Below are 27656 nucleotides of genomic sequence, written 5' to 3'. Positions count from 1 at the left end.
AGTGCTTTCGACGCACGCGAGAGGTGCAGCGGGCAAACGATTGGTGTCGATGATGATGATGAAGACACACTGACTGCTGGTGATCCCACATATACGGACACACGCACAGCAGCCTGAACAGAGTGACAGCCTGCAACTTAAAACACACACACACATCGTCTAAAATAAGATTCACCAAGTGAACGTCGCTCTCGCTGGAATATCGGAAGAAGAATACACGTTTTAGTGTTGGCGAGGTACAAGGTATTCGTCTGAGGTTTTGCTGTGAAGCGCGAGGCACAATATCGGAACGTGGACCCGGCGAATCTCGATAGCAACGCCTGAGAACTCAGCTAGCTTGCTAGCCGTTAGCATTCACGCCGCTACTTCATCATCACTCTTGTCATTCAGCAGAACCTGCCCTGGCTGTGCCACACACACATACCTGGCAACGTGTTGTTATAGCAGTGTGTCCCGGGTCTCGTCAAAAAAAGACTCACCAGTTGTGTCATTCACCATTGCCATAGAAGATTAAAAGTGTCAGTTTTAGTTAAGAAGAAGAAGTTTGGAAGAGTTAGGGGAGAGAGGGAGAGAAAGTGGTGTCCTCAAGTGGCCATTCAACCATGGACAAGGCACACACAAAGACGGTGGAAGAAGTTTATGGCTTTTTCAACGTGAACGAAAGCACCGGCCTGGGGTTAGACCAGGTGAAGAAGCAACGAGAGAGATACGGACCTAACGGTAAGACGAGACTCGAACACATTGCATTATGTTTTAGGTACTTTTCTGTAGTTGTCAATCCATGGCCTGTTTGTTGCCCATGGTTGTTTGGCCTTAAGCCCGTCACCGTGTAACGGACATGCTGATAGAAAGACGTTTGATCAGTGTTGCCCGGTTTTGAGAGAGAAACAAGCAACCAGGTCTAGGATAACAAGCCCAAAAGAAGCAACTTGAAGGCCACATGAGAGCGCTATTTGAAAATAGCCGATTCCTGCTATTTTCAAAAACCCTTTAAACATATTTGAGAACCACTGGTTTAAATTATAATTAAAGCATTTAAATTTGCCCAAATACGCAATTACACTTTAGTAACAACAAGCCCCCAAAAACGCAATCCGCAACAACCAATTTTACAAGCAACTTTACAGAAAAAGAAGCCCAAAGTCGCTTATAATAAGCCGACATGGCAACACAGATTCTGATAGAAAGACATCTGATATATGACGTCACCACCTGTATGTAGAAACACCGAGGACGACATTTGGCCAAATATGACACATGGCCAGTGGTGGGAAAAGTACAATTTTTGTAATACTTTTTTTTAACTAAAAGTATCAATGCTACAATGTAGAAATACTCTGTCACAAGTAAAAGTCCGGAATTCAAAATTTACTTGAGTAAAAGTACAAAAGTACTGGTATAAAAATGTACTTAAATACCAAAGTAGAAAGTATCCTACTCATTATGCAGAATGTACCAATTTCACAAGTTTTCAAATGTTTAAATTGTAAAAAATAGCAGATCTACAAGCTCACTATGCCAAGCATCACAAGCTTGTAGATTGCAGTCCCTTCCTAAACTCTACAGTGGAAGGTGAAACTGTGTGTGTGTGTGTGTATATATATATGTATAGAGAGAGAGATAGAGATTGATTGATTGAATACTTTATTTAGAAAAGACATGGAAACAGTACATGGAAGTACAATTCACAATACAAGGTCCTCTAAACTGGATCGCTCATAAAAGCACAATGGCTTATTTAAAATGACATCCCAACGCACTCAAATCATGATGACATTTAAGAAAACAGACAAATATACACTTCTATGCAGAACGTCATACAATCAGCTTACAGGTTACTTACTGGTATGAAAAACAAACAAGAAATATGTACAATGAATAGACAGTTCGAGGAGGGGGGGGGGGGGGGGGGGGGTGTGTAAGTTAAGACTTTGACAGGGGCCAGTTTGGAATTGCAGCCTCCTGAAGGTGTTTTTTAGGGCAGTTTTGAAAGTGGGTAGGGTTTTACACTCCTTTACTCCTTTAGGTAGGGCATTCCACAGAGAGAGAGTGAGAGAGAGAGAGAGAGAGAGAGATAGATATATATACACACACACACACACACAATACAAGAACAGTCGCCCCAAATCATGCTTGCGATGATTTACGATTCTGTCCCTATCTGGACGTAATGCTTAATGACGCTGAGGGGACTTCGCCACAGTGCCTCGCTCACTCAGCGGTGCCTCTTGTGGCTCAAGTCTGCTTCAGACGGCACGCCTCCGCCGTTGTAACTGCTCTTTGCCTAACGTCTACTTCCTAACTTAATGTCAGGGGCTGTAGTCTGTTCTCACCAAGCAGGGCAGTGCGTACCGCAGCGGCAGTGGTCCGCGGGGCAAGTGGTCCGCCGCCGGGGCCGAGAGTTCCACTCAAGCGGGGTGATTGGTCCGCTGCTGGGGGCAAGCTGTCCACTCAAAAAATGGGGGCGAGCATTACATGCATTCCGTGATTTGGGGCCAGCATTCCGGACACACACACACACACACACACACACACACACACACACACACACACACACACACACACACACACACACACACACACACACACAGACTATTTAAGGCATAATGGTGTAGTTATGTTTTGACATGATGTGTTATTCCTCTCTCCTTTGTCTGTGGTGTCTTTGGGATGGATTGCAGAATTACCAGCTGAGGAGGGTAAGTGAATAACAACATAATTTTGTCTTCTGTCTAAATTTAGAGTTAAATCTTAACCACATGAACCCTATGGTCCCTTTTCTGGGCCTGTCATAATAGGTGAACATTCAGCACAAATAAAAGATCTGCAAGCTCACAACTGCGGGTTGCGCTGCAAAGCGTTGTGAGATTGTAGAACGTCTTTTGGAGAAGAGATGTATTTGGTGTATAGAGAAAAAAGGAGGGGGGCAAGTACAGACCCCCCCCGGGCGACCCAGGTCAACCAAGAATATAGGGTTTAAGTGGTTTAGTTGTTTTCTAAAAGAATACATGTGCATGTTCTGAGTACAGTATCTCTATTCTTCAGGTAAATCTCTCTGGGAACTGGTGATTGAACAGTTTGAAGATTTACTTGTGAGAATCCTTCTTCTTGCTGCCTGCATATCCTTTGTGAGTATTACGTCTGTTTGCGATGCTATACTTGTTGATTATGGAGTGAATATTTATTAAGAAATGTGACTGGTACTGACTGGCAAACTGTATACAACATAGGGATGCAACAGTTCCGTTAGCCCACGGCTCAGTTCATACCTCTAAATACCTTTTTGCTTGTTTTGTGTGTGTAAGAACAAGAGAAATGCAAATATTTCCAAATAATCCCTTTATTTAGTTTATGCCCGAGCCCCGTTTATGTCCATGGAGTTCCGTGTTACTAGCCATGCCTCAATATGGAGCCCAGGCTAGTCTATGATGTCAGTGCTATGACATATTGATGGCATTAGGGTACTCCATATATGGGAATTTGCAAAAAAATAAATGGGTATGTGGACAATCGTCAATCCGAATGACTTCCCACTTGGCACATCACTCCCTCGGGTCCTCAGCGATACGCACGCCAAGTTTGAAGTCGTTTGGTCAGACGGGTCTCGAGACCAACTAATTTCTTCATTCCCTTTTGTGTGCAGGTGCTGGCCTGGTTTGAACCGGGAGAGGAGACCATCACAGCATTTGTAGAGCCTTTTGTTATCCTACTGATTCTCATAGCGAATGCCATTGTGGGCGTTTGGCAGGTAAAAGCACTAAACTGAGCTAAATTCCTTTTTTAAAGATACATGATGGTTAAGGGTGGTACCACTTGAATTATTAAATTCTAATCAACTGCGCCACATAGCAATATATCTCGCCATTGGTCTAGTTACATCATGACAAGGTAACTAGTACTAAACAACCTCTAACCAAAGTGTACTATTGCGGAAAAGTGACCAAACTCTACTGATCATTTCAACTTTTCTGCTCACAATGAAAAACGTCTGCATCGACGACATGTTATTCATGTGCATTAATTGCATGGTGAATCTGTACTTGTCATTTGTAGCATACTCTAAATATGTGGTCTACTTATGCGCTGATTGGTCCAGTGGTTTGCATGATTAGCTTTGCAACATAATCTCCACCGCCTGGTCTTCCACCCCCAACACCCTAAGCCCTAACTAATAGGAGCCGCCCTAGACGTAGAATTTGCTAGCGCAGCGGCAAAAATTGACCTCCCTGACTAGCTTCCCTCCCCCAAACACAGCCAATTATATTCGTGTAGACACTCTGCAAGCCGGATGCACCATGGTGGATTTGAAACCAGTATATTCCATGATGGTGGGCAGGTAGTTTACCCCCATAGATATATAAACGTACATACCTCATTGGCTACTGTAGTTCATTGGAGCAATTCGTCATCGTGGGCACCATTATTTTGTGGGGAAAGCTGTCTCTCCTAATGCTTTTAAATGATGCTCCTCGTATGTCTATTAAAACAGGAGGTCTCTCCGTGATTCAAATATTCATAACTCGCTGAATTCTCAACAGATTGTCACACGGTTTGGTTTGTTAAAAATGTCATGTGATTATATACTGTATATGATATGTGGTTAAATAAAAAAATAATATCAAAACACCATCTTACATAGATAGTAACGGGAAAGCTTATTAAACAGAATTTTCTTTAGTCTTTTTTTTTCTTTATGTACTTATATACAACTCCGGCATATTTCTTGCTGTGGAGATATATGGCAAGCTTCCCTACATAATATGATGTGCAGCCCCACTGGCCAATGAGGCGTCTACCTATTCATGTCTATGGTTTACCCCTGTGCCATACCTTGTTCACCTTTTGTTTCCTACCAGGAGCGAAATGCAGAGAACGCTATTGAAGCACTCAAGGAGTATGAGCCAGAGATTGCGAAAGTGTACCGCCAGGACAGAAAGAGTGTCCAGAGGATCAAAGCAAGGGACATTGTGCCTGGAGACATCGTGGAGGTGGCTGGTAAGATGTGTGATTGGGGAAAAAAAGATGACCCGATGAACAAATTGACAAGTCAATAGAAAAAATGTTGTTGCAGTATTCCTGAGTTTTAATACAGTGTGGTCTGTTCTCTGATAGACAGGGAGAAACATTTTCTGTGATGGGTAGAGAAATGAGGGAAGAGGGGGCGGTACTTGGTTGGACGCTAGTGCACTAGTGTCAAAGTTGAGGTTTTCTCAATTAACCAATTAATCAGTGTAAAGAAGATATTAACTCTGAAGAAGACGCAGTATTGTCAAAATGTTAATTTTCCTGTGTGCTTCAGTGGGATGAGCAGGGCCTGAAATGAATGTTACAAAAATGCGTGGGAATTCCCCTCTTTATACTTCACATACTGTAGGGGGATTTATACACTTAATCTTTTAAATATATATGTACACATTAAGATTATTTTACCACCCTTTTTCTTCCAATTTAGTTGTTATGCTAATTAATTCCTCACATATTTTCGATATGTGGCTCCATCCTACTCCTCTTGTCCAACACTGACTGGGGCCGCACTGTAGTAGTACATGCAGTAACAAAATCACTCTCCCCGCCCGGCTTCACTCCCCCAAACACGGCCAATTGTGTCCGTATAGACCAGGGGCTCTCGCATTTTTAAATGCAACTGAAGTGTTTCTGTACACACATTTGTAAACTGAGGAAACTTGAACAATTGTCAAAAGGAACACGCCTAGGTTTAAAGGCCTCACCCTCAAATGACTTTTCTTCTCATTTATTCACTCAGAGTTTTTGGCTATGCATTGTTAGTCCCCACAATATATGATTCAAATTTGCGGTTGATTGGACAATGCTTTTATGTAATGATTTATTGTAAATCGATTTAAATCGTTTGAAGCGGGTGACGATTTAAATCGATTTAATAAAAAATGAATCGCGATGTGAAAAATAGCCAGCAGAAACATTTGGACAGGTGGAAAAGTTTTTTTTTTTTTAAGATATATTTTTTGGGGGCATTTATGCCTTTATTTAGACAGGACAGTAGGCTGACAGGAAATGGGGAGAGACATGGGGGGGAGACATACAGCAAAGGTCGTCGGGAACGGGAGTCGAACCCGCGACACGCTGTCAAGCTGGATTACCAGCATGTGGTATGCGCCTGGACCGCTAGGCCAGCGGATGCCCCCAGGAAAACTTTAGTTAAAGGCAGGGTAAGTGATATGTTTTGGTTAAAACAAAAAGTATTGTGTTAAAAGGTTAAATCACTATATCCTGATAGTAGTCATTGCTATAGAGTGTTTGTTCAGTAACAGGAGTCTCTCCGGCTCTTTAATAAACAGAAAATCCATTTTTCGGTAGGTGTCAAAATCTCAGCCAATCAGTAGAAACTACCAATTTTAAGCTTAATTTTTTATAGTGTTCCAGTTCCAATTTTTTCTGCTCATTTCTTAGTGTCATCACTTCCAATTTCACTTGTTTAATCTATATCCCGATTGAGTTCTCTATCCTGATTGGATAAAATTGGAAATTAAACTGAAATGAAAATGCATTTTCTGTTTTATAAAGAGCTGGAGAGACAAGGACACTCCTTTTACTGAACAAACACTCTATAGCAATGAGTATTATCAGAATATAGAGCTATTTAACACTTATTTTAACCAAAGAAAATCACTTACCCTACCTTTAAACTTGCAGAGTGACGCATTACTTTACCTGGTTTACATCTTCTGATAGTTGTACTTGAATGTTGACATGAAATAATAATTCTGTTTAGTGTTTCATTAGCGCGAGCGTGAAAAAATCAAAACACAGCGTGACGTAGTGACGCAGCTGGTAAACACTGACACGTTGAAAGGCTAGGATCATAATACCAAGGATTCAACAGTGATGTCACTTTGCAACCCGGAAGTAGCACGGACGTACGCCATTATGTTCAAAGCTGGTTATAAAGGTTATACCAAGGATTCGTCAGTGATGTCACTGACATGCGCAAAAGAAAATACAGGATCTTTGTAAGAGAATTGATAAAGAGTTTTCAGTCATTTGCTACTGTATTGAAAAGAGGATAAGAGATTCAAATACTGAAATACTTGAATAATAATAAAAAATATTTTTCGGTCATTTGTCTGGAAAATAATTTTAGTTTAAAAAATCGTGAAAAAATGTGATTCCAATCGTATTGTGAGTTGAGTGAATCGTTACATGGCTCCTTTTTTCCTATTCTTTGTAAAATAGCAAATAGGCCCCTCTTGCAAACTTTGGAAGCCAGTTATAGCCAATCTGAATTTTAATTAAGCAAAAATTGGCATGATGCATGTTCGTCATATGACTCCAGAGATAATTTGTAGTGATTTGTGTGAGGCCGGTTTTGAAAATGTGGTGTGGAGTGTTTTCCTTGGCCTACTGGCAGCGTGCGTAGACGCTGATTGGTTAATGATTTTCTGAGATTAGCCACGTACAGACAGACAGACAGACACACACATAGACACTGAAGGGGACGAAAAAATCATCTCTACTTTCCAGACTAGTGGAGATGATAAAACCACCAGATTCAATAGCCTAGGGTACCTATGCTTGGTCCCCTAATAAAAAAAACATTTCTCCCTGTTTTTTCCTTGAAATCACCTGTCCTTTCCTGTTGTCTTTCGTCCTTAATACTTGCAACATCTGCTGTATTGTCTGTTGAGAGTGATCTAGTTTAGATAAGTAGGCAATTCAATGTTTTGTTTCACACCTACAGGGAAACAAAATGATTAAATCTGATATTAGAGCTGGTGCAGTACTGGGGTCTTATCCTCTTTACAGTGGTAACATCACCCTGCAAAGCAAAACCAATCCACAGTTTTGTAGAAGGTCGGCTGTGAAATTACACAGTGGGTGTTTGTGACTGCTGTTTCTCAAGTAGAGTTGCCTCCTCTTTTATATTATGCAATTGTAATCAAGAGATTAATGGGACTGACTGAATGGTGAGGTGATAAAGAGAAATATGTATTCTGTTCCCTGGCTGCTCTCCTTTTTCTTTCTTTTTTTACAATCCATGTTTTCAAACCCCCCCACTCCAGCAGCATATGTTCTACAACTGATCAAAATAGTTTTCCCATTTTTGGATGTGTTCTCAGGTCTCATCTAATCCCTCTCTCCCCTCTTCCTTCCCCCTTTTCTTCCTCTTCACAGAGAAGGGCAATGTGGCGGGGGGGTGTGGGGGGCGGGGGAGATTAGTTTACATGTCTGTCACCAATCTCTGCTCTCTGCGTAGGTATCTGTTTGAAGCCTCCGGTTCATAGCTTTATCTTTCAACCTTCACTTTTCTTCCTGACCCATGTATTTCATTTGTCGCAGTATTTGTGTTTCCTATTTATTTCTATGGTGATTCACAAAAGGTCAAACAGCTAACACTGGCTTCTCTGCAGATGCATAGTCGGCACCGATTTCTTAGTTTAATTTGAAAATGTAGACTCAAGATAAATTGATAATAGGAGAAAACATGCTTAAAATAGAAGCAATGTTTTTATTGCATTACCTTTCAATACATTCCAAGAAGTAATTTCCCCAGTTTGCTATTGTCATTCAACATAGTTGTGGTTTGATTGCCTCTGAATGTCTGTTCAGGTATGATTGATGAAAAGTGAAGTCATTCTACCAAAGCAAAATATCACTTTAAAGGTGAGGATCCACTTGAATACAGAGCTAATACTACCTCTGAAATATTACTTTGCTTCCAGTGAAGCCATTCAGCTGCAATGTTGCTCTATCATTCCATTCATCTTCCCAGACTGGATGCAAATTGCATTTGAAAACCTGCCTACAGTCAGGCCTCTCAAGCTAATAAATGTCAGTGGCTTTAATAGCCCCTCCTGCTTGTCCACTTTGTGCAGCGCAAAGATTTGTTTGGAAATTGAGGGGATGTTTACATTTAACATTTGTTTTACTAGGAATTACCAAAGCCTTCTGTTAGTGGAAAGAATGAGCCGCAATCTATTCCTGTGCAGGAGCTGAGTGGAACATTAATAATTCTTGATGCATGACTCTTTCAGCTGCTCCACGGCAAATAAGTTAGTCTTTGATTATTTTATTGCTCTCAAGAACTATGAGTTGGATTAACTTTTTTTCTTGTTCCAAGTCTTAAGTAAAGATGTGTGAGTATGTGTATTTTAGGTGCCCACCGTTATGTCTTCCACCTTTTGTCAACGTAGAGATAAAAGGATGGTCCAACATTCTCTCTTTTGTGCATAGTCTCATATTCACAGGCCCAATAGAGATGTATAACCATAATTCAGTTACAGAAGTAGCCACTCCTCTGCAATCAACTTGACTCTCAGACCCCTTTTATATGGTCAAATGATACTTAATCATCTCCCCTTTTTTGTGTTTATGTCTACAGTTGGTGATAAAGTGCCTGCAGACATTCGACTTACATCTATAAAGTCTACAACACTACGGGTGGACCAATCAATTCTCACAGGTAAAGACTTCAAATCTGTTTACTTATTGGCCCTATCACAGTCTGACTGTGGAAGAGACAGTCTGGCTGATCTTGTATACTTTTAGAAATATTTTTACTTGAATCTATATTATAATTACACAATATGTGTGTGTGTGTGTGTCTGTCACACCCGTCCCGGGCATAAACCGGAAAGCGTCCGACCGAATTATGACGGTGTGCATGTCTTCTTGACATGTGCACGGCGTGCTACAGGAGTGTAGTTTTCCTCAAGTTGCTGCAGTTGAGTGAACTTGTGAGTGGGTTTGTGAGACGATTTTGAGAAACAAAAAAAAAAACATTGCTGTGCAAAAGTTCTCCTCAGGAATTCAGGTCAGGTAGGTTAATGTGGGCCAGCAATTTCGGAATTCAGTCATGACTATAGACATAATGTATACCGATTTGGATGGACCGAGATGGACCCTCCAGATATCTTCCCAAATCTCGCGAGAGTGTGTTGCTGGGATAGAGAAAAGTCGATAACAAAGTTGATTTTCTCCTTATTTGTGTCACCAAAAAAAAGCCATTTTAGTATGAAAATCTTGTACATATTGTGTGTCTTGTGACGATTGGGTCCAATATTTAGTTCAGTGACCATGGAGCTAAAGAATGGTTCAGAAGCTGTGTTCACGTTCACTCTTCCACCTACGTCACACAGAAACGGGAAGTAAACCGGAGAATGCGACTCTTGCTATTTCCCTCTTGGTGTGCGTGCAAAGTTTCACGCTGATCGGTCCAGTTACAGGTAGAAACGTAAATCGGCCTGTTATAGCGCCCCCATGAGGCCGATTTGACCAATGTAGGGTGGCATTCCAAGAAACACCTTCTCCTCGTAGCATTTGAATAGTCGCCATGCAAATTCATAACATAGATTGTAATTGGATATTGGAGGAGGCAGAGTGATTGAGGAAGTCTCAAAGAGTGTATAATGCAGGGGGACTGGGGTTTATGTGAATCTCGTCATGCACTACTGCCTTAATTGGTAGCAAATTCCAGGAGATATTTTAGTGTTTCAGCTGTATTTCTCCTCTCTTCTTCTTCCCCATTCATGGCCATGAAGTCTGTCAAAGGCTCCCTCGCAGTCCAGCACATACATCGCACAGCTGATTACCCACAAGCTCTCTTGCCCTCTCTCACTCTCTTATTACTTTTTTCTTTCTTACACATACACCCTTAACATACACACAAATGCAGTGGGGTCATGGGACAGTGAGAAGTCAGTAGTGACGCAGTTTGGTCATTAACAGTAGGGCTGAGCAATTGGGGGAAAGTATCAAATTGTGATTACATTTTTCAGACTAATGTTTTAAAAAGAAGAGGAGATACGATGCTGGAGGAGAGGATATAGAGTTAAAACAGACTTTGATATATAAAAAATGACAACATATTTTGAGTGGTTAAGGTCTTCATCAGGGCGAAAACTGCAATCTGTTTTTACTGTTAACAGTATACAAACTACCACAACACTAGACTGTCAACATACATTTATATTTAAAGGACTATAGGTGTTATTGCATATTTAGCCCAATGAATAAGATTTGCATACTTCATGGAATGTCAAGAAAATTGTCAGCGGCAATGTAAAGTGTACAGTATATGACTTCTAGACAACATGACTTTTTTGCCGTCTTGTGTAATTATGACTTTATTGCTTTATTCTTCAGGAGAGTCGGTATCTGTGATCAAACACACAGACCCCGTGCCAGACCCCCGCGCCGTCAACCAGGACAAGAAGAACATGCTCTTCTCTGTGAGTCCTATCCTCGTTTTCTTATGTTACTTTATAGATTTAATGCACACACTGGTCTTATATTCCAAGTTTGCTGCCCTCTTGACATTCCACAGGGCACCAACATCGCAGCAGGAAGAGCTGTAGGTGTTGTGATGGCCACAGGGGTCAACACGGAGATAGGAAAGATCCGTGATGAGATGGCAGCCACCGAACAGGAGCGCACGCCCCTGCAGCAAAAACTGGATGAGTTTGGAGAGCAGCTTTCTAAGGTTTATTTTTTATTTATTTTTTTATTGTGTGCACCATATCTTTTGACTGAAATGTGATGCTACATGAATTAAACCTGCACTCAGGTATGAACAACATTTGATCCTAACGTGCTGCAATCTACTTAAAGGTTATTTCACTGATCTGCATTGCTGTGTGGATCATAAACATCGGCCATTTCAACGATCCTGTCCATGGTGGCTCCTGGATACGCGGAGCTGTCTACTACTTCAAGATCGCTGTGGCTTTGGCAGTGGCTGCCATCCCGGAGGGTAAGCTGGAGAGCCGACCAGATATGTCACTCTAAAACAAACTTCCAACTACTAATAACTATGGTAAAGAGATCAAACTTACGTGATCAATACACATAAAATGTGGTGTCCTCTGAAGTTTTAATCACTGAATATATTTTCTGAATCTCTCTCCAAGCTCCTTTGGGGAGGCTCGACTCTCCTTGCCAATAGAATACGCCCACTGGCTCCATGTAATTTCACCGGGCGGGCAATGACCTGATCCATTCACACATTGAGCCGCTTGGGCGCAATCAGACATTACACCGACAAGGGAGCTGGAAACATAAAGTCCATTTCGTGTCGGGTCATACTGAGTGGGACATTTGTGTTCTCATATACAGTACTACAGCCCCAACAGTCAAGACCGCTTCAAGGTTGCAAGTGTGAGGCTTGTCACTGCCCCTCTCTGCATTAACCTCTGTATCTATAATTGGGTCCCTCCTTTATCTTTAATGTCCACGTTTCCATTCTCCAGGTCTGCCTGCTGTCATCACCACCTGCCTTGCTTTGGGAACACGCCGCATGGCCAAGAAGCATGCCATCGTCCGCAGCTTGCCCTCTGTGGAGACTTTGGGCTGTACTTCCGTCATCTGCTCTGACAAGACCGGCACGCTGACCACCAATCAAATGTCTGTCTGCAGGGTAAGAGAGGAATAGATCATGACAGGGGGGTGTTTGAAAGAAAACGCTGCTCTGTAATCAACTTCTGAGAAAGGTATTGGTAGTTGGGCTTTGGATGGTGACAGAGAGGGATATATTGACCATATTCAGTAATCACACAGCGGCCCGCCATTTTGCGCTTACATCATATACTCGCATGTATTTAATGTTAAGAGCACAATGGCTGCCATTTCAATATGAGTAAGGAGGATATCTTCAGCCATACCTTGACCATCTAGTCTAGTGATCAACACACATTACCAAACAGGCAGACATCCTGTATATACTGTATGTAGCTGAATGAATGCGTTTTACTTCTGGCAAAAAGAGAAAGCTGAGAGTGGTGTTGATAATTGTGTATTTAGCGTTAAATTCAGCATACATTTTCTGTGATGTTGCCTCCATATTGGTTGGGTTAAAATACCTAATTCATTTTCACCTCAAACAGCGAGTTATGAGCACTCCCTCATAACATGGTGAACACAGTGGTGGTGATCATTAGAATGTAACCGACCGGTCATAAATACATCATTCTACACCAGTGGTTTTCAAACTTCTAGCACACCAGTGGGCAAGTCTAAATCTCATTGCACACCTGGGTGCCCTGGTGGCTCACCTGGTGTGTGCATACCATTGAGTGCTCGCTCAGTCCTTGCGCAGCCGACCCAGGTTGGAATCCGACCTTTTGCTGTCCTTTCCCATCTCTGTCTCCTAGTTTTTCATCTGCAGCATGTTTGCAAGTTCTACCAGATTGAGAGAATAATCAGTATAGCCACCGAGTGCTGCTCTTGTGCCACAAGTTTGCGCTTTACGCATCAGAGGAATCAATCATAAATATTTTTAGATTCTTTGTCGTCCACTTCACTCTTGTTTCAGTCTGCAGTAGTCAGTCACTTGAAGCAGCACAGTTGTGTAACTGACCTTGAGTTGGACATTTCTTTCTCTTATTTTTCTTCTTCCGTGGTCCATTGTACGTAATTTGCTGCGAGTTACGTGCCTTCAGCCCACAGAGGACTAACACCTGATGGTGGGTCCTATTCGTTTATCTATTTTTTAGTTTGGAGCCTTTGGAGATCTTGCTCACATAATTTAAGCTCTGATGTATTCAGTGAAATAGAATAAATAGAATAATTATAAGCTCATGTCATCCTCTTCAACTTTAGCTTTGATCTGTCTGGAGCATTGCTTTGATCCATCTGCAGCATCGGTGCCTCCCCTCTCCAAATACGGTAGCACTAAAGTTAGTTACTCTCAGTAGCAGACTTTTTCCTTTTTTTGGTCTTGAATTCTTGAATTACTTATGTGTATTTTTAGGGGGAGCGAGTTCTTGGCATAATGCCCTTTGTAGACTGGCTGGTTCCTCAGGGGAGTGAGGCCACAATACCCATTCATCCTTTTAATATATATGTTTCTTTCTATCCATCCATGGCTTGGTCTCTCTATACTGCCCCTCTCCACCCTCCAGCAGCCGGCGCACAGGAGATAAGTGTGTGTTATGTCTGTGTCTATATGGACATGATAGAGACAGAGGAAAGTGTAACTACACGTCTGGTCATGAACGAGTTCCACACATCATACTGATGTTTTCTTGTGCATTTATTCCTCCAACGAACATTAGACACCAAACAACACTGAAAAGTAAAAGGACACAAATAAAAAGTTTCAGTGCACTAATCAAAACATATAACAAACTTTTTCTCAACTCTAGAACTCTGAAATACATTTCTGTCACATGTACACTCTTCCATATTAACCCCACTGTAAAGGTAGTTTTAGTATTTCTATTCACAGATATTTCACATCCATAAAATTTCACAAGCATTTTAAGGCATGTAGAACGTATGCATTAGCAGGCTTATTATAATTATACTCGCATCTTAACCCAGGTGGAAACAACATTCACACCACCTAGTACAATATAAACATTTTACACTACATATAATTTTGTTTCATTTCTTTTACATAGTGGTTTACACAATAACATGAATTATTTACCATGTTGCGCCCTTTTGACCAGCTGTAGTTAATAAACAGTTACATTATGTCTCTCGTTATACTCTGTCTCTCTCTTACCAGCTGTATAATAATAATCTAGGCTGTTAAACCTTTCATTTATACACTATCTCTCTCAAGTGCGTCTCTTTCATTAGATGTATACAGAGAACAATAAACCGGAAATGCCCGCGCAGGTAACTGCCCCGCCCCTCTATCTACTTGTGAATGAAAACATCCGGGGTAAACACAGTTCTGATCATGTTTGTGACTTACGTATTTCTAAATCAAAATAAACACAGTGAAAGTAAATAATAAATCAGTCCTCCTTTCATAAATGACCCAAATGTAGCATGTAAACTTAATGCCATTTTATTTTCGCTTTTAAAGGCACGGAATCTCGTGTGAACTGAACTTTTGATGTCTGACGTCGTCATGGCAACCACATATACATGACGCTTATAGCGTCAGTTACAGAAAGTGAGAGTGAGATAACAGGAAAGCCATGTGTGTGGATTAGCTGCTGCAGGATTGTTCTCCTACTCATGCTTACTATTCTCTCATCTTCATTTTTATCTGTCCCCTGCATCCCCATTTTCTTTATTGTGTTTATGTACCATATACTAGTATTGTCAATGTTATGTGATAATGCATTAACGCAATGATACATTCTTTTATCACCGCATGAGGAGTTTAGGACTTGGCTCCAAGTCTGTGAGAATGCCGAGCAAACATAATTTAAGCTTGTAGATATGTTAGCTTGGGGGCTGGGATACTAATAATTATTTCTTGATTATATTAAAGCTCTAATTATTTGCTTAGTGAATACATTTTTATTTTGTCCAATTTGTATGGTAGGGTATGTTAATACAATGTAACTTATACAATTGGGGTGGTTGTATTGTGTCTCCCTGCTCTTCTATTGAGACATTCCTACGCAAGTGCTGACACTTGCGTAGGAGACCCAGGTTCAAATCCGGGGTAGAACAGGAAAGTTATATAGTGCAGCTTTAAACGACAACGAGACGTTTCTCAAAGTAATACTAATAATCGTTTCTAAATTATATTAAACAACAACAACTACACTGTTTTTCAAAGCGCCACATTGATAAATTGCTCGGTCAACAAGAGTGTACACATGGATACAATCACTCAAGTGTTTTTATTAATACAAATTGGCAAGTAACTCAATGAATGTCCACATTCCCTCTGCAACGGAATGATAAGTGATGGCCAAAATAATGCAGTTCAGGGCAGTTACTGTAGATCGAATAAGACACATAAAGATCTGTGTTGTAAACCACTGTAAAAACATATCAATCTGGACTTCAAAGAGACATAATTTGTGTTCATAAAAAAAGCACAGCCCCCTTCAGCACCTTGGACAGAGGCAGGATCTGAAAGAGATTCTACCATACAAAATGGGACAAAACATAAATGTATTCACACACAATATATACAGTACAGTTTTAAGATGAACTTGCCATGCTCACATTTTACTGTTGGACTGCTAGTGGTGTGCTGCCACCTGCTGGATGCGGTGTGCAACAGTTTGTCAATGCTTTCAAGTTAACAGTTAAAAAATCTCAAGAACAGATTCAGAGCTGTGCAATCTGAATCTGTCGGGACGGTCGTTCAGAACGTGTGCACATTGGCCTACAAGCGGCCTACTAGTGGGCAGGCATTAGATCCGGAAGCAAGCCGCACTTTAACCAATCAGTCTCCACAGACTTTCTATGTCTGCGAGGCGAAACATATGGTCCGCAGCTTGGACTGACACAAATAGTGCACAGCGCACGTCAAGATTTCATTAAAATGTCTCAGTAATCCACACAAGTATGTGTATAACTACCGTGTCAGTTAAGTTGTATCCGTTGGTAACTGGTGTGGTTGTCTGTCTGTGAGAATGATCTCCCCGGCATCTCCGCACGGTAACGTTACATTGTGATCTAAATTTAACTCTGCGAGGGTACAGATGGAACCAAGTGGATCCGTGGACCCTCTCTCGAACTAACAAAAACAGCCAAAATGGCTCTTTTAAGCCACCCGCTCATATTGAACATAATTCCTAAGTAAATTGTTTATGAACAGAGCTAAATCAGTTTGTGTGCCTCAGCCTCAGCATAAAAGAGTCATATTTTGTGGTTGCGGGATAGTGTCACGGAACCCATAGTGTTCCGTGGTGGAAGAAATGTTATCTAGTCGGAATGAAAACATTGGTGCACCACCGGAAGTGGAGGTCTGAGGGCATGGTCCAAACCCCGGTTTCCAGTGTGCATAGGTCTTGTTAATTCCCCCCCAGAGCCAAATGCAAAAGTGAATAACGCTGGGGGTGCTGTTTTTCCTTTTTATTTGACGATGGGTTCCCAGATTGACAGTCAAATAACAGAATAAATGAAACTTGAAACACAGTACCCAGAAACCTAGTGACTTTGATTCTAAGTATTTGCTTAGTGCCTTACATGTATGAAAAATGTCCATTTAATGTTAATCGTGTGTGTGTGTGTGTGTGTTGTCCTAGATGTTCATAATTGACCAGGTTACCGGTGACAGCTGTTCCCTGAAAGAATTCACCATAACTGGCTCTACATATGCCCCTGATGGAGAAGTGTGAGTATTTCAGCACCTCCCTCATCAGTTGCATGTCAGTTCTCCTCTCTGCCCTTGGTGTCCTGTCTGTCCACAATGTATGTCCATAACTGACTGTATTAATAAGATAAAAATTCTATAGTTCAATTTATAAGAACTGAGTTTTTTCTCCTTCTAAAGGAGAATTTGTTGACAAAATGCACATTTCTGATGAGGTAGTCAACATTTTCAAACGAGTTGCACAAAATCATATCTGCTATTTTTGACTAATTAAACTTAGTCTAATGTGTCTACCTGCATGTTCTCAAAGTGATACCATTCCAACTTATCACGCATTAGCGTGTTAGTATCTGTTATCCTGTAACTTAAACATAGCTTACTAATGTGAGCATTAAAAAAGAAAGAAGTATATTTGCCATAAAAGTATCTACAAGTGTCCCCTTTCATGGCAGATATTTTGTTGCAGATATGAGTATGCTATTCCCAAACCGAAACCACAAAAACACGCCCCTATCGCTATGACTGCCAAGGAGGGGGCACTCGTTTTGGTTTGCAGGTCGTGCCTGTCTGTGATTTAAATAGTAATGCATTTGTTTTACAATCTTGCACATGGCGCAGGACGTTGAGTGAAGCAAAATGAGCCTGGCTATGTTTCATTTATGTATTTCTGTGTGTCAGCATGAAGTTAACTGGACAGGAGCTCCAGGAGCTGGCACACAGTAACAATATATGTTACTACTATCTGCGGCTGAGCTTACCCATTTATGACGCAAAAACGTCTGCGGTGAAAAGCGTGTATTCATCTCTACAAATGGTGCATTTACAGTATTAAAATATATTCTACAAATATTGGCTCACTCATCTCTCAAATCGGCACATGCGTTTGTTTTCTTTAGGTTCCATGAAGATAAACCAGTGAAGTGTTCCCAGTATGATGCCTTAGTGGAGCTGGCCTCTATCTGTGCTCTCTGCAATGACTCTTCACTGGACTTCAATGAGGTTGGTGGACTACCATTATTTCATCAAAGGCACTTGACTTTCTGGGTTGTTTGTTTCACTGTGTTGGTGCTCTGCAGCAGGTTCTAATGGTGAATTTATATGCTCATCCATCCCTCCACCCCCTCTTATATTATTTCTTGTGATTTCTAGACCAAAGGTGTATATGAGAAGGTTGGTGAGTCCACAGAGACAGCTCTCACCTGTCTGGTGGAGAAGATGAACGTCTTTGACACAGATGTGAAGGACCTGTCCAAGATTGAGAGGGCCAATGCCTGTAACTCCGTAAGTAACCAGTCAGTCAAAATAAATTGGTTCTCACCACAGGAGGTATAGGTTAAGTGTGGGCTCCCTGTGGTGTTTAGCCTTGTTTAGATGAGATAATGAGACTCCAGACAGATTTCCATATTGTACTTATCTTGTGTGGTTGCGTGTTATGATTCTAGGTAATTAAGCAGTGAATATGATTCTAGGTAATTAAGCAGCTGATGAAAAAGGAGTTGACCTTGGAATTTTCCAGAGACAGGAAGTCCATGTCTGTGTACTGTACACCAAACAAGGCCCGCTCCTCCGTTGGCAAGATGTTTGTCAAGGTAAAGTACAAGCCACAGACAAAATAGTGTTTGACGGGCAAATAATTGGATTTAGTTACCATCATTATCAAGTATCCATTTTGTCAGAAATCTTCAAAAATGCATGCCACAGTGTTTGTCAGTGTTCTTCATGATTCCATTATACCTGGCTGGAATGTTGTTTTCTCTGTCTGTTAGTCTGTCTGTCTTTGATTCTGTTTATGAGCAGCTAATCTCTGTACCACTCGGCTCAACCGAATGGAGTGAAACTTTGCACGCACTCTCCCAGTAGGCCAAGCAAGAACCCCCAATTTTTCAAATTGGTGTCAAGGTGGCGCTATAACTGGTCGATTCATGTTTGTTTTTATTTATTTTTTACTAGCCATAAAAGCCATGCCCATTTCTACCTGACTAGATTTTCCGCGTTTCATTAAAAAAAAATGTTGCCATCAGCCCTGGTATTCCTATGTCTGATGAATCTGCTTCCTTATAGGGTGCCCCAGAGGGAGTGATTGACAGGTGCACTCACATCCGTGTAGGTGGGAACAAGGTACCACTGACCCCTGGCATTAAGGAAAAGGTGATGTCAGTGATCAGGGAGTATGGAACAGGCAGGGACACCCTACGCTGCCTGGCTCTGGCTACGCGGGACAACCCCATGAGCAAAGAGGAACTGGTGCTGGAGGACTCAGCCAAATTCATTGAGTATGAGGTAACAAGAGTGACCATTTCAGATGTTGGCATGCTTCAGTTTTAGAGAAATGTTTTAATTTGTGAGGGAATTTCGTTTTTCACCAAACAGTTTTTTGTTCATGTTGCACCGTGCACATAAATACAAGTGCATGAACGCATCAACTAATCAGTGTTCTCCTACTCTGTGCAAAGCTGCACGTGTGATAATGCGAGCACAACACACACCTGGAAAGATGCGCACATCTACTGTGAAGTAGAACTGCATTTTTACTTTTAAAATTGAAATAGCCATTTCTGGATGGCCTCCAAAATATAAATGACAATTGGTTTGAAAGAAAAAGCAGCTCAAAATCCTTAATTAAAAGGTAGTGTAAGTGATATTTATTTGTTAAAATAAGTGTTAAATATATACTATGTATATTCACATAGCAATCATTGCTATAGAGTTTTTCTTAGTAATAGGGGTCTGCCTGATTTTTACAGTGCATACTGCAGGGCTTGTTGACAGGATTTGGAAGAGATTTTTAAACTTTGGCTCCAAAAACGATAGAATATTTTATGTGGAAAATCCATGATATTCCCATTTAAATCAATGACCTGTCAAACCAGACCTGTGCACCTCCACATGCGTTACCGTGTCCCAGGGAAACTCCTAACTGTCAAGTGAAAATTAGCGGACTGGCGGCATCACGTATATCAGACGTGACACATGCTCACCTACATCCTCCTTAAGACCAACCACTGAGGGTCAGGAGCAACAAGGAGAGACTACAGTGCAAGGGGATGTGAGAATTGACAGAACGACTAAATTGGAAGAAGAAGAAAAAAGAATGACTGCTTTATCCAGAAAACATATTGGCACACTCTGACACAGCTAGAGGAGAACCTGTGCATCAATTTCACAGGCATTGTACTATATTGTAATCGTGGGGGTATTCTGGGTATACAATATTTGTACTGATTGGAAATACAGTGAGAAATGTCAATGATTTAATTACTTTCCTTTTTATGTCCCAGACTGATCTGACGTTTGTTGGCTGTGTGGGCATGCTGGATCCTCCCAGGGCAGAAGTGGCAGCCTCTATCAAACTGTGTCGCCGGGCAGGCATTAGAGTGATCATGATCACTGGAGACAACAAGGGTAGTAGCAAACTTTTTATAATGACACAAATTATTAAATTGATGTACATTTTATTTTTAAGAGTGAACTAATCTATCAGGTGAAAGTGTAATGTATACTGATCAATCTAGCTTCCCTCTGAACCTCAGGTACAGCTGTGGCGATATGCAGACGAATTGGCATCTTTGGCGAAGATGACGACATCTCGAGCATGGCCTACACTGGCCGCGAGTTTGATGACCTGACGCCCGCTGCACAAAGAGAAGCTGTGGTTAAAGCCCGCTGCTTTGCCCGTGTTGAGCCCTCCCATAAGTCGAAGATTGTGGAGATCCTGCAGTCCTATGATGAGATTACTGCTATGGTAAGGAAAAGTCACTGTCGCTTTTTTCATATTGTGTTCATTTTAGATCAATGGAAATTAATATCCGTTTATTGTCTCTTAAATACTTGATTATGTAGCTATTCAACCTGTGACTGAGTGTGTTGTCAGGCATGTGGTGCTCTTATTATTTTATTTTGTATCATCTCCGCCAGGCCGGAACGGCCAGCGATGGGGATTATAATTTTAGCTCCCGGTATTCTGTCTGTGAGTCTGTCTGTGAGCAGCTAATTCTTGGCGTAGTGCTGTAACCGGCCGCTTAACGGTTTGGGCTATACTTCTTGAACCATAAGTTGTAGAATCAAAATTCTCTATTGTCTATTTCTTACAAACATCCAATCATCCCCAAATTGGCATCACATGTTGAGGGGTCAGTACAGTGCACCTCCAAAAGCGCTTTCACTTCTGCCCATGGGGGATGGAAGTATCTGTCATGCAAAATCTACCTGCAGCTTTCTTGTGTCCTGATGGCTGTACCCCATGACTAACACAGCCCTGGGTAGGACACCAGGCCTGGCGGAGATCTGCGTTGCGAGGAGCACACTTTTCTAGTCTTTAATTATTATGTTTTATTATACATTAGCCAATTATTTTTACCTTTTTTTTTCTCCCTATTTTATGCCAATTACTCCCCACACATTTCTGTGTTACCACTGCTGTTGTAATGTACCCTACTGGCTCATTTGCCAGTGAGAATCCCCCAGCAGGAGGACGTAGCACCTCCATCGTACTCCTCCCGTTGAACATTCCCCGACCCCAGAGCGACACTCGAGCACCCAGGTGTGGTGCTCATTAACAATATAAATACTGTTAAGGCTAATGTCTTGATGAAGAATATTTATTTATTTTTGGAGCCTTTATAAGACTGACTATCGACTACTATTTTCCTGTCTCTCCCCTGATTTTTGTGTCCTCAATAACCTCCCTGGGAGATTTTAGCTTTACACTGAAAATCATTTTTAGAGCTAATTCACTTAATCTACATTTTCTGTTCTTCTCAGACTGGGGACGGAGTTAACGATGCTCCTGCCTTAAAGAAAGCGGAGATAGGCATTGCCATGGGTTCAGGCACTGCTGTCGCCAAGTCTGCCTCTGAAATGGTGCTGGCAGATGATAATTTTTCCACCATCGTAGCCGCCGTGGAGGAAGGGCGAGCCATCTACAACAACATGAAACAGTTCATCCGATACCTTATCTCCTCAAATGTAGGAGAGGTTGTCTGGTAAGGAGGAAGGGCTTATGTTATTTAAAAAAAACTCCCCATTCCCACTAGCATGTAATGCCAGTAATGAACTGGTACTTTTCCATTTTGGCATCGTGTGGGAATAGGTGCTGGTCTGAAATGCCAGTTTATTGTGCACTGTCAATGTACCAAGTCAACTCCCTACCTTGATTGATTTCCAGATTCACTGATTTTTTTCTTTTTCTTTTATACTTAATACCGTTACGGTCAATTCAGAACCCCAGGTCTTAATATTATTATTTAATAATTGGGTTCCCTTTGTCAAGCTAATTTATTACTATTCTGGCATACGTGCTTCTCATGTCTCATGCTTTTGTCACCACTCACATGAACATTACATACTGTTTCATACTACTTTTGGGGGGTGGAGAGGTATTTGATTGTATTTTTAGATTATTATTGTTGGTGGTGCTTTGTATTGTGGTTTTATGACGATGAAAGCTGTATATTTGAATTACATTTGTAATAACCCAACTAGGGAAGAGCTGAAAATTGGCAATAAACTCTCTGCAGCACATCAGTTTCATGCTCTGTATTGAAACTGTTTCACCCCTATCAAATACAAATGTATTAAATAATCCTGTATATATTCATCTTAATGTAGGAACAGACTGTGGCTGGCAATTATTCATGGCAATTATGTCATGTATCATGATTAAAAAACACATAGGTTCGAGCCTTTAAAACCTACCTATTTTTCATGTGAATTAATACCCTACATCATCATACAAGAGTGTTGCACAAAATCGGCTGTTTTGAAATATTTTCTAAATCAAAAAGGAACTGTTACATACAAGGTTTCCAATATTTGCCCTGAACCTGTAGTTTAAAGACCGCACAACAGCAGACATTTTATTTTTCCCTGCTATATATTATAGCTTCATTCCACCTCTAACTATACTTCTTCTTTGTAGTATCTTTCTGACTGCAGCACTGGGTTTCCCTGAGGCCTTGATCCCTGTTCAGCTGCTGTGGGTCAACCTGGTGACTGATGGTCTACCTGCCACCGCCCTGGGCTTCAACCCCCCTGATCTGGACATCATGAACAAGTCGCCACGCAATGCCCGTGAGCCTCTCATCTCTGGATGGCTCTTTTTCAGATATCTGGCTATCGGATGTAAGTGGAATGATGACTAAATGGAACCAAATCATTTTTTAAAATAAATGTTGTGTATCATTTTTTCACGCTGCAATAAATTGCACTGCTACTTAGTCGTCATCATGAATGACGAGACAAATGTCAGCTTACAGTATGTTAACCAGTCACCTATTTTTTTAATAAGCTTGTTGCTGTGGGTGCTTTTAACTGTGCCATAAATTGCACAAGCTTACACCGATTTTCTCCACATTATCCCTACAGCTAGCATTCACAGACTCATCAAGTTTATGAAATTAGTAACACCATGAATCCCTAAACCCACAAACTCAAATTGTTTGCTGTGGCTAGAGATACTTCGTTGACAGGGATCCCCCAGGGTTCTGTACTTGGTCCCTTCCCTTTCCCCCCCTATACCAAATCTATTTGCCGAACGTTGCCGATCTACAAGCTCACAACTGTCAACTGGAAAAAGGACCTCAATCGGATTACGTTGGAATGCAATATGACTCCATTGCCTAATGGCCAATGGCTAAAATAAAACTCCTTGTCCTACCCAGGCAGACTATCTCTGACCAGGCAGGTATCAAATAAACAACTACAACTAGTCTACAGACAGATGAGAGTTAGGAGTGCATTTATTTTGGCTGTAATGACAATCCATAATTATTTCATGTCTTCATTTGTGTTTTGTTTGTTTAGGCTATGTGGGTGCTGCTACTGTAGGTGCTGCTTCCTGGTGGTTTGTTGCTGCTGAGGATGGCCCCAGAGTCACCTTTTATCAACTGGTAATTATCCATTTTGGTTCTTGCAAACCATTGTTCCGACCAGATTGCCACTGCACACCCTCGGGTCATAATGGGACAAATCTGTTAAATTTGAGGTTGTTCGATCGGATGGTGCTTGAGTTATGCATGGGACACCCAGACAGAGATTCTGTGGATGGATGAATGGATGGATAGATATGACTAAAAAAGTCTGTTTGTTCAGGACAGGTATGTCGGAAGGAAGTAGATATGAAATGAAAAGATTAGAGTCCAGCAGATTAGTGTCCTCCCTAACAGCAGGCCAACGTTAATAAACACTATGTTATGAAATGTGTCTTTCAATCTTCGTCAGGTATCCTGATGATGGATTGTCAAATGACCGAAATGTTGGAAGTTGACCATTAGTGAAGGCGCTGTGCGTGACTACTCATTCCATATAGATATGACAAAATCTCTTGGCTTGAAGGACACATGAACATAAATTTACATTCATACATGCATACATACATGCATACATACATGCATGCATGCATGCATTTAGACATACAGACATACAGAGATACATGACCACAATCACTTAAAATCACTTCTGGTTGTTTTGTCCTTCATTCCACAGAGCCACTTCCTGCAGTGTGGCCCAGAAAATCCAGACTATGAGGGTCTGAACTGTGCTGTGTTTGAGTCTCCCTATCCAATGACCATGGCCCTGTCTGTCCTGGTCACCATTGAGATGTGCAATGCCCTCAACAGGTAAAGCATCTTAAGACCTGCCCAGAGGCATCTGTCTAGGAGCAACTATGGCTAAGGCTTCATTAATACTTTATTGCATGATATTTTGACAATTGTTGTCTACAACAATTATTATGTATTTTTGTCGCGCAAAAGGGTTGTGCAATGAAGTATAAATTGACCTTAAGAGTTGGGGGGGATTTATGTTCGGCCTGAGATCATCAAGGTGACATAAATCTCTCTGCTTCATTTATCTTGACTTGATGGATCTATCCTGTGCTCTATTTGCATTATACTGACACTGTAAAACATTTTTACTGGGATTCCTGATCTCAGTGAACAAACGAACACGAAAATGTAGGCGTTTCCTGTCACCTTTTGATCATTGATGGTCCGAACGACAGCCAATGAGATGACAGAAAGCTTTTTCGATTTCCCATGGCTGGGAGGGCGAGCGTCACACATCCCACAATCCAGTAGATGGCGGTATAATGACAATGAAATTTTGATCCTACTTGATGTGACATGCACTCTTTGTCCACGGAGCTTACGAGTGCCTCATTAAAAAAAAATCCTAGCTCAAAGTATTCCTTGGAAGCAGATGGGGACACCATTTGTAAACATTGTAAGCATATAACATTCATTCAGAGAGAACTAGTACCAAACAACCGGACTTTAGGCATTAGGCTCCATGCACAGCAGCCATATTGGGAAGAAATTGGGACTCGTCTTCACTTCCTTCACAGGTCTTACCACTTATACTAATTAAGTCTCTGTTCCATTTAGTGTAGCACAGTGGTTCTCAAAGATTTTAATTTCAAGGATCCCCATAACTCTGACAACAAATGGAACCAAATGGACCTGTAAGGGTCCTTTTGAAGGGTCCGAAGGAGTTTTGCTTTCATCATGTTTTCAACCATTGCTCTCCTTTGAATCAAACCCCATACCCTGTGGAGATGTCAATATTAACATATATCGGGTTATAGCGGGTTTGAGTAAAATGGTGACGTCACTGCGTCACCTCCAAGGCGGAACTTGTCCCTATTCACCGCGTCACCACCTAGGAAGACAGGATCCCAGGAAGACAGGACCCAAGCACAGTGTCACTTATGACTACAGAAATTAATTTATTTTGGCATAGCAGTGGCACTTAGCAGTAACATAGGTTCTTTTTTGCCTTGAATATAATAAAAAGCAGACGATAATATTGCCATACTGTCTGAAAGGGTAAACTTTATTATTGTAATTGTCATTATTTATTTACTTGTTTGTTTATTATTATTATTTATATAATGTTCTAATGTGAAAAATAAGGAGAGTATTTGTTGTGGAATTTTATTTTCCCCAAAATAATTCAGATTCAAGATTTCGTGTTTTTGTTTTTCAGATACACTATCAACAACAACATGAATATAACTATATTTATAGCCATATAATATCATAACACTGCAATATCTAAAAAACAACACATTTTATTAGGACTCATTCAAAGGACCTATGGTGAGTCTGGGACTCACTACAATGAAAACCTAACAACTTCACTGTTGTACTCAATGGCAAATTCATTCTGTCACATGTGTATACATATTCAGGATTTTGGTTATGACTAGCAAGGCCAAATCAACCAACTACACCCCATGGATGGAATGTTAGGTCTCACTCTCAACAACCCAGTTAAGCGTCGCAAAGGGTTCATGCATTAAATGATAACCAGGAATCCCAGTTGTGACATGATATTACTTATGTCACTCTAGTTACAAAATGATCTCAGAGAGTTACCAAATACAAACATGCTAATTTCTCTTCCTGTTGTTCTTAAAGTGTGTCAGAGAACCAGTCGCTGCTGCGCATGCCTCCCTGGGAGAACGTATGGCTGCTGGGAGCCATCTGCCTCTCAATGTCCCTTCACTTCCTCATCCTCTATGTGGAGCCTCTGCCTGTGAGAATTTATTTATTGTTACCGGTATTCAGTTTTAGTTTAGTTTCTGTTAGAAATATGAGATGTAGCAGTTGCAATGTGAGGTTGTAATTAGAGCTGCAACCAATGTTTTTTTGTTTTGTATTCATAACCAAATAATTTGTAGTTTATTTTTATTATTCTATTGACAAAGCGATTAATTTAGACCAAAACATGATAAAGGTAATAAAGAAAATGATGGTAAAATTGCATAATATGTTAACTCTGCAGCCAAAAACAACATAATACATTTAGTTTTATGAGTTGACAAATATTTCACATTTTGGTGAAGTTGTAAGTGGCACATACTGTACACTTCTATATGATACATTACTTATATAGTTGTATATATAAATTAGTTCAATCAATATCATTAAGCCCCTGGTTTGTTTGCTGCTTCCAAGATCATCTTCCAGATCACACCTCTGAACCTGACCCAGTGGCTGGTGGTGATGAAGATCTCGCTGCCCGTAATTCTTCTGGATGAGATGCTGAAGTTTGCTGCCAGGAACTACTTGGAGCCTGGTAATGAGCTGGAGAAGCCTTCCAGCAACAAAGGCTGCTCCTTGTCTGCATGCATGGAGGGAATCTCTTGGCCCTTTGTGGCCTTTTCCCTCCCCTTGGTGCTCTGGATCTATAGCACTGACACTAACATGGCCGACATGATCTGGTCCTCCTGACTGACTTGAGCACATCTTTTTGACTTTGCCACCCACCCCCCACCCCCCTCTTACCACTCCCCACTTCCCACTCTCCTCCCTTTTCTGCCCTGGTCACCTTCCTGTGTGTGCATAGCTAGTGTGTGTGCGCGTGTTTTGGTGTGGATTTAGAGTGTGTGCTTGTGTGTGCCTGCCAAGTGTGCACGAGAAGGACCAAGTGTAACACATGAAACAAAACAATTAATATAAAATTGTAACATTTAAACGTCATTTATTTGGAGAGGAAAATATTGGGTGAAGCTTTAAATCCGAGTACTAGAAGATCATCACTCCTGTAGCTGTGGACTTTTTTCGCTGGTTTGAATGAAAAACATACTGTCAGGCTTTTTTGTTTTGTTATTGTTGATATTGCCTTTTAAATTTGTATTTTTTATGATATTGGATAATGATAATTA

The 27656-nt window shown here is 41.0% G+C and overlaps 1 protein-coding gene across 1 annotated transcript; it reads left to right on the top strand.

The window, feature by feature from the left end:
- Positions 1 to 27656, top strand: atp2a2b (ATPase sarcoplasmic/endoplasmic reticulum Ca2+ transporting 2b). Its single transcript, XM_084046898.1, has 23 exons — positions 1 to 720; positions 2682 to 2699; positions 3046 to 3128; positions 3644 to 3748; positions 4857 to 4995; positions 9359 to 9439; positions 11122 to 11207; positions 11303 to 11458; positions 11587 to 11728; positions 12225 to 12391; positions 16923 to 17011; positions 17887 to 17989; positions 18140 to 18271; positions 18460 to 18579; positions 19052 to 19270; positions 20269 to 20392; positions 20521 to 20732; positions 21752 to 21972; positions 22908 to 23110; positions 23792 to 23877; positions 24473 to 24606; positions 26407 to 26524; positions 26947 to 27656. Exons 1-23 carry the CDS (start codon positions 603 to 605, stop codon positions 27220 to 27222), a joined length of 3132 nt encoding a protein of 1043 aa, XP_083903024.1. The 5' UTR covers positions 1 to 602; the 3' UTR covers positions 27223 to 27656.

The sequence above is a fragment of the Gymnoscopelus microlampas genome (assembly GCF_963454915.1).
Source record: "Gymnoscopelus microlampas genome assembly, chromosome: 21".
NCBI classification, from domain to species: domain Eukaryota; kingdom Metazoa; phylum Chordata; class Actinopteri; order Myctophiformes; family Myctophidae; genus Gymnoscopelus; species Gymnoscopelus microlampas.
Note: the sequence above shows the minus strand (reverse complement) of the source record. Positions and strands in the feature narration are given on the sequence as shown.

What these genes read in the sequence shown, in the direction of transcription:
- atp2a2b (XM_084046898.1), top strand. Translation starts at nt 603, where the DNA reads ATGGACAAGGCACACACAAAGACGGTGGAAGAAGTTTATGGCTTTTTC. An exon ending in AGTGGCTGCCATCCCGGAGG is followed by an intron (nt 11,729 to 12,224) that starts GTAAGCTGGAGA and finishes TCCATTCTCCAG; the next exon opens with GTCTGCCTGCTGTCATCACC. An exon ending in ATCAAATGTCTGTCTGCAGG is followed by an intron (nt 12,392 to 16,922) that starts GTAAGAGAGGAA and finishes GTGTTGTCCTAG; the next exon opens with ATGTTCATAATTGACCAGGT.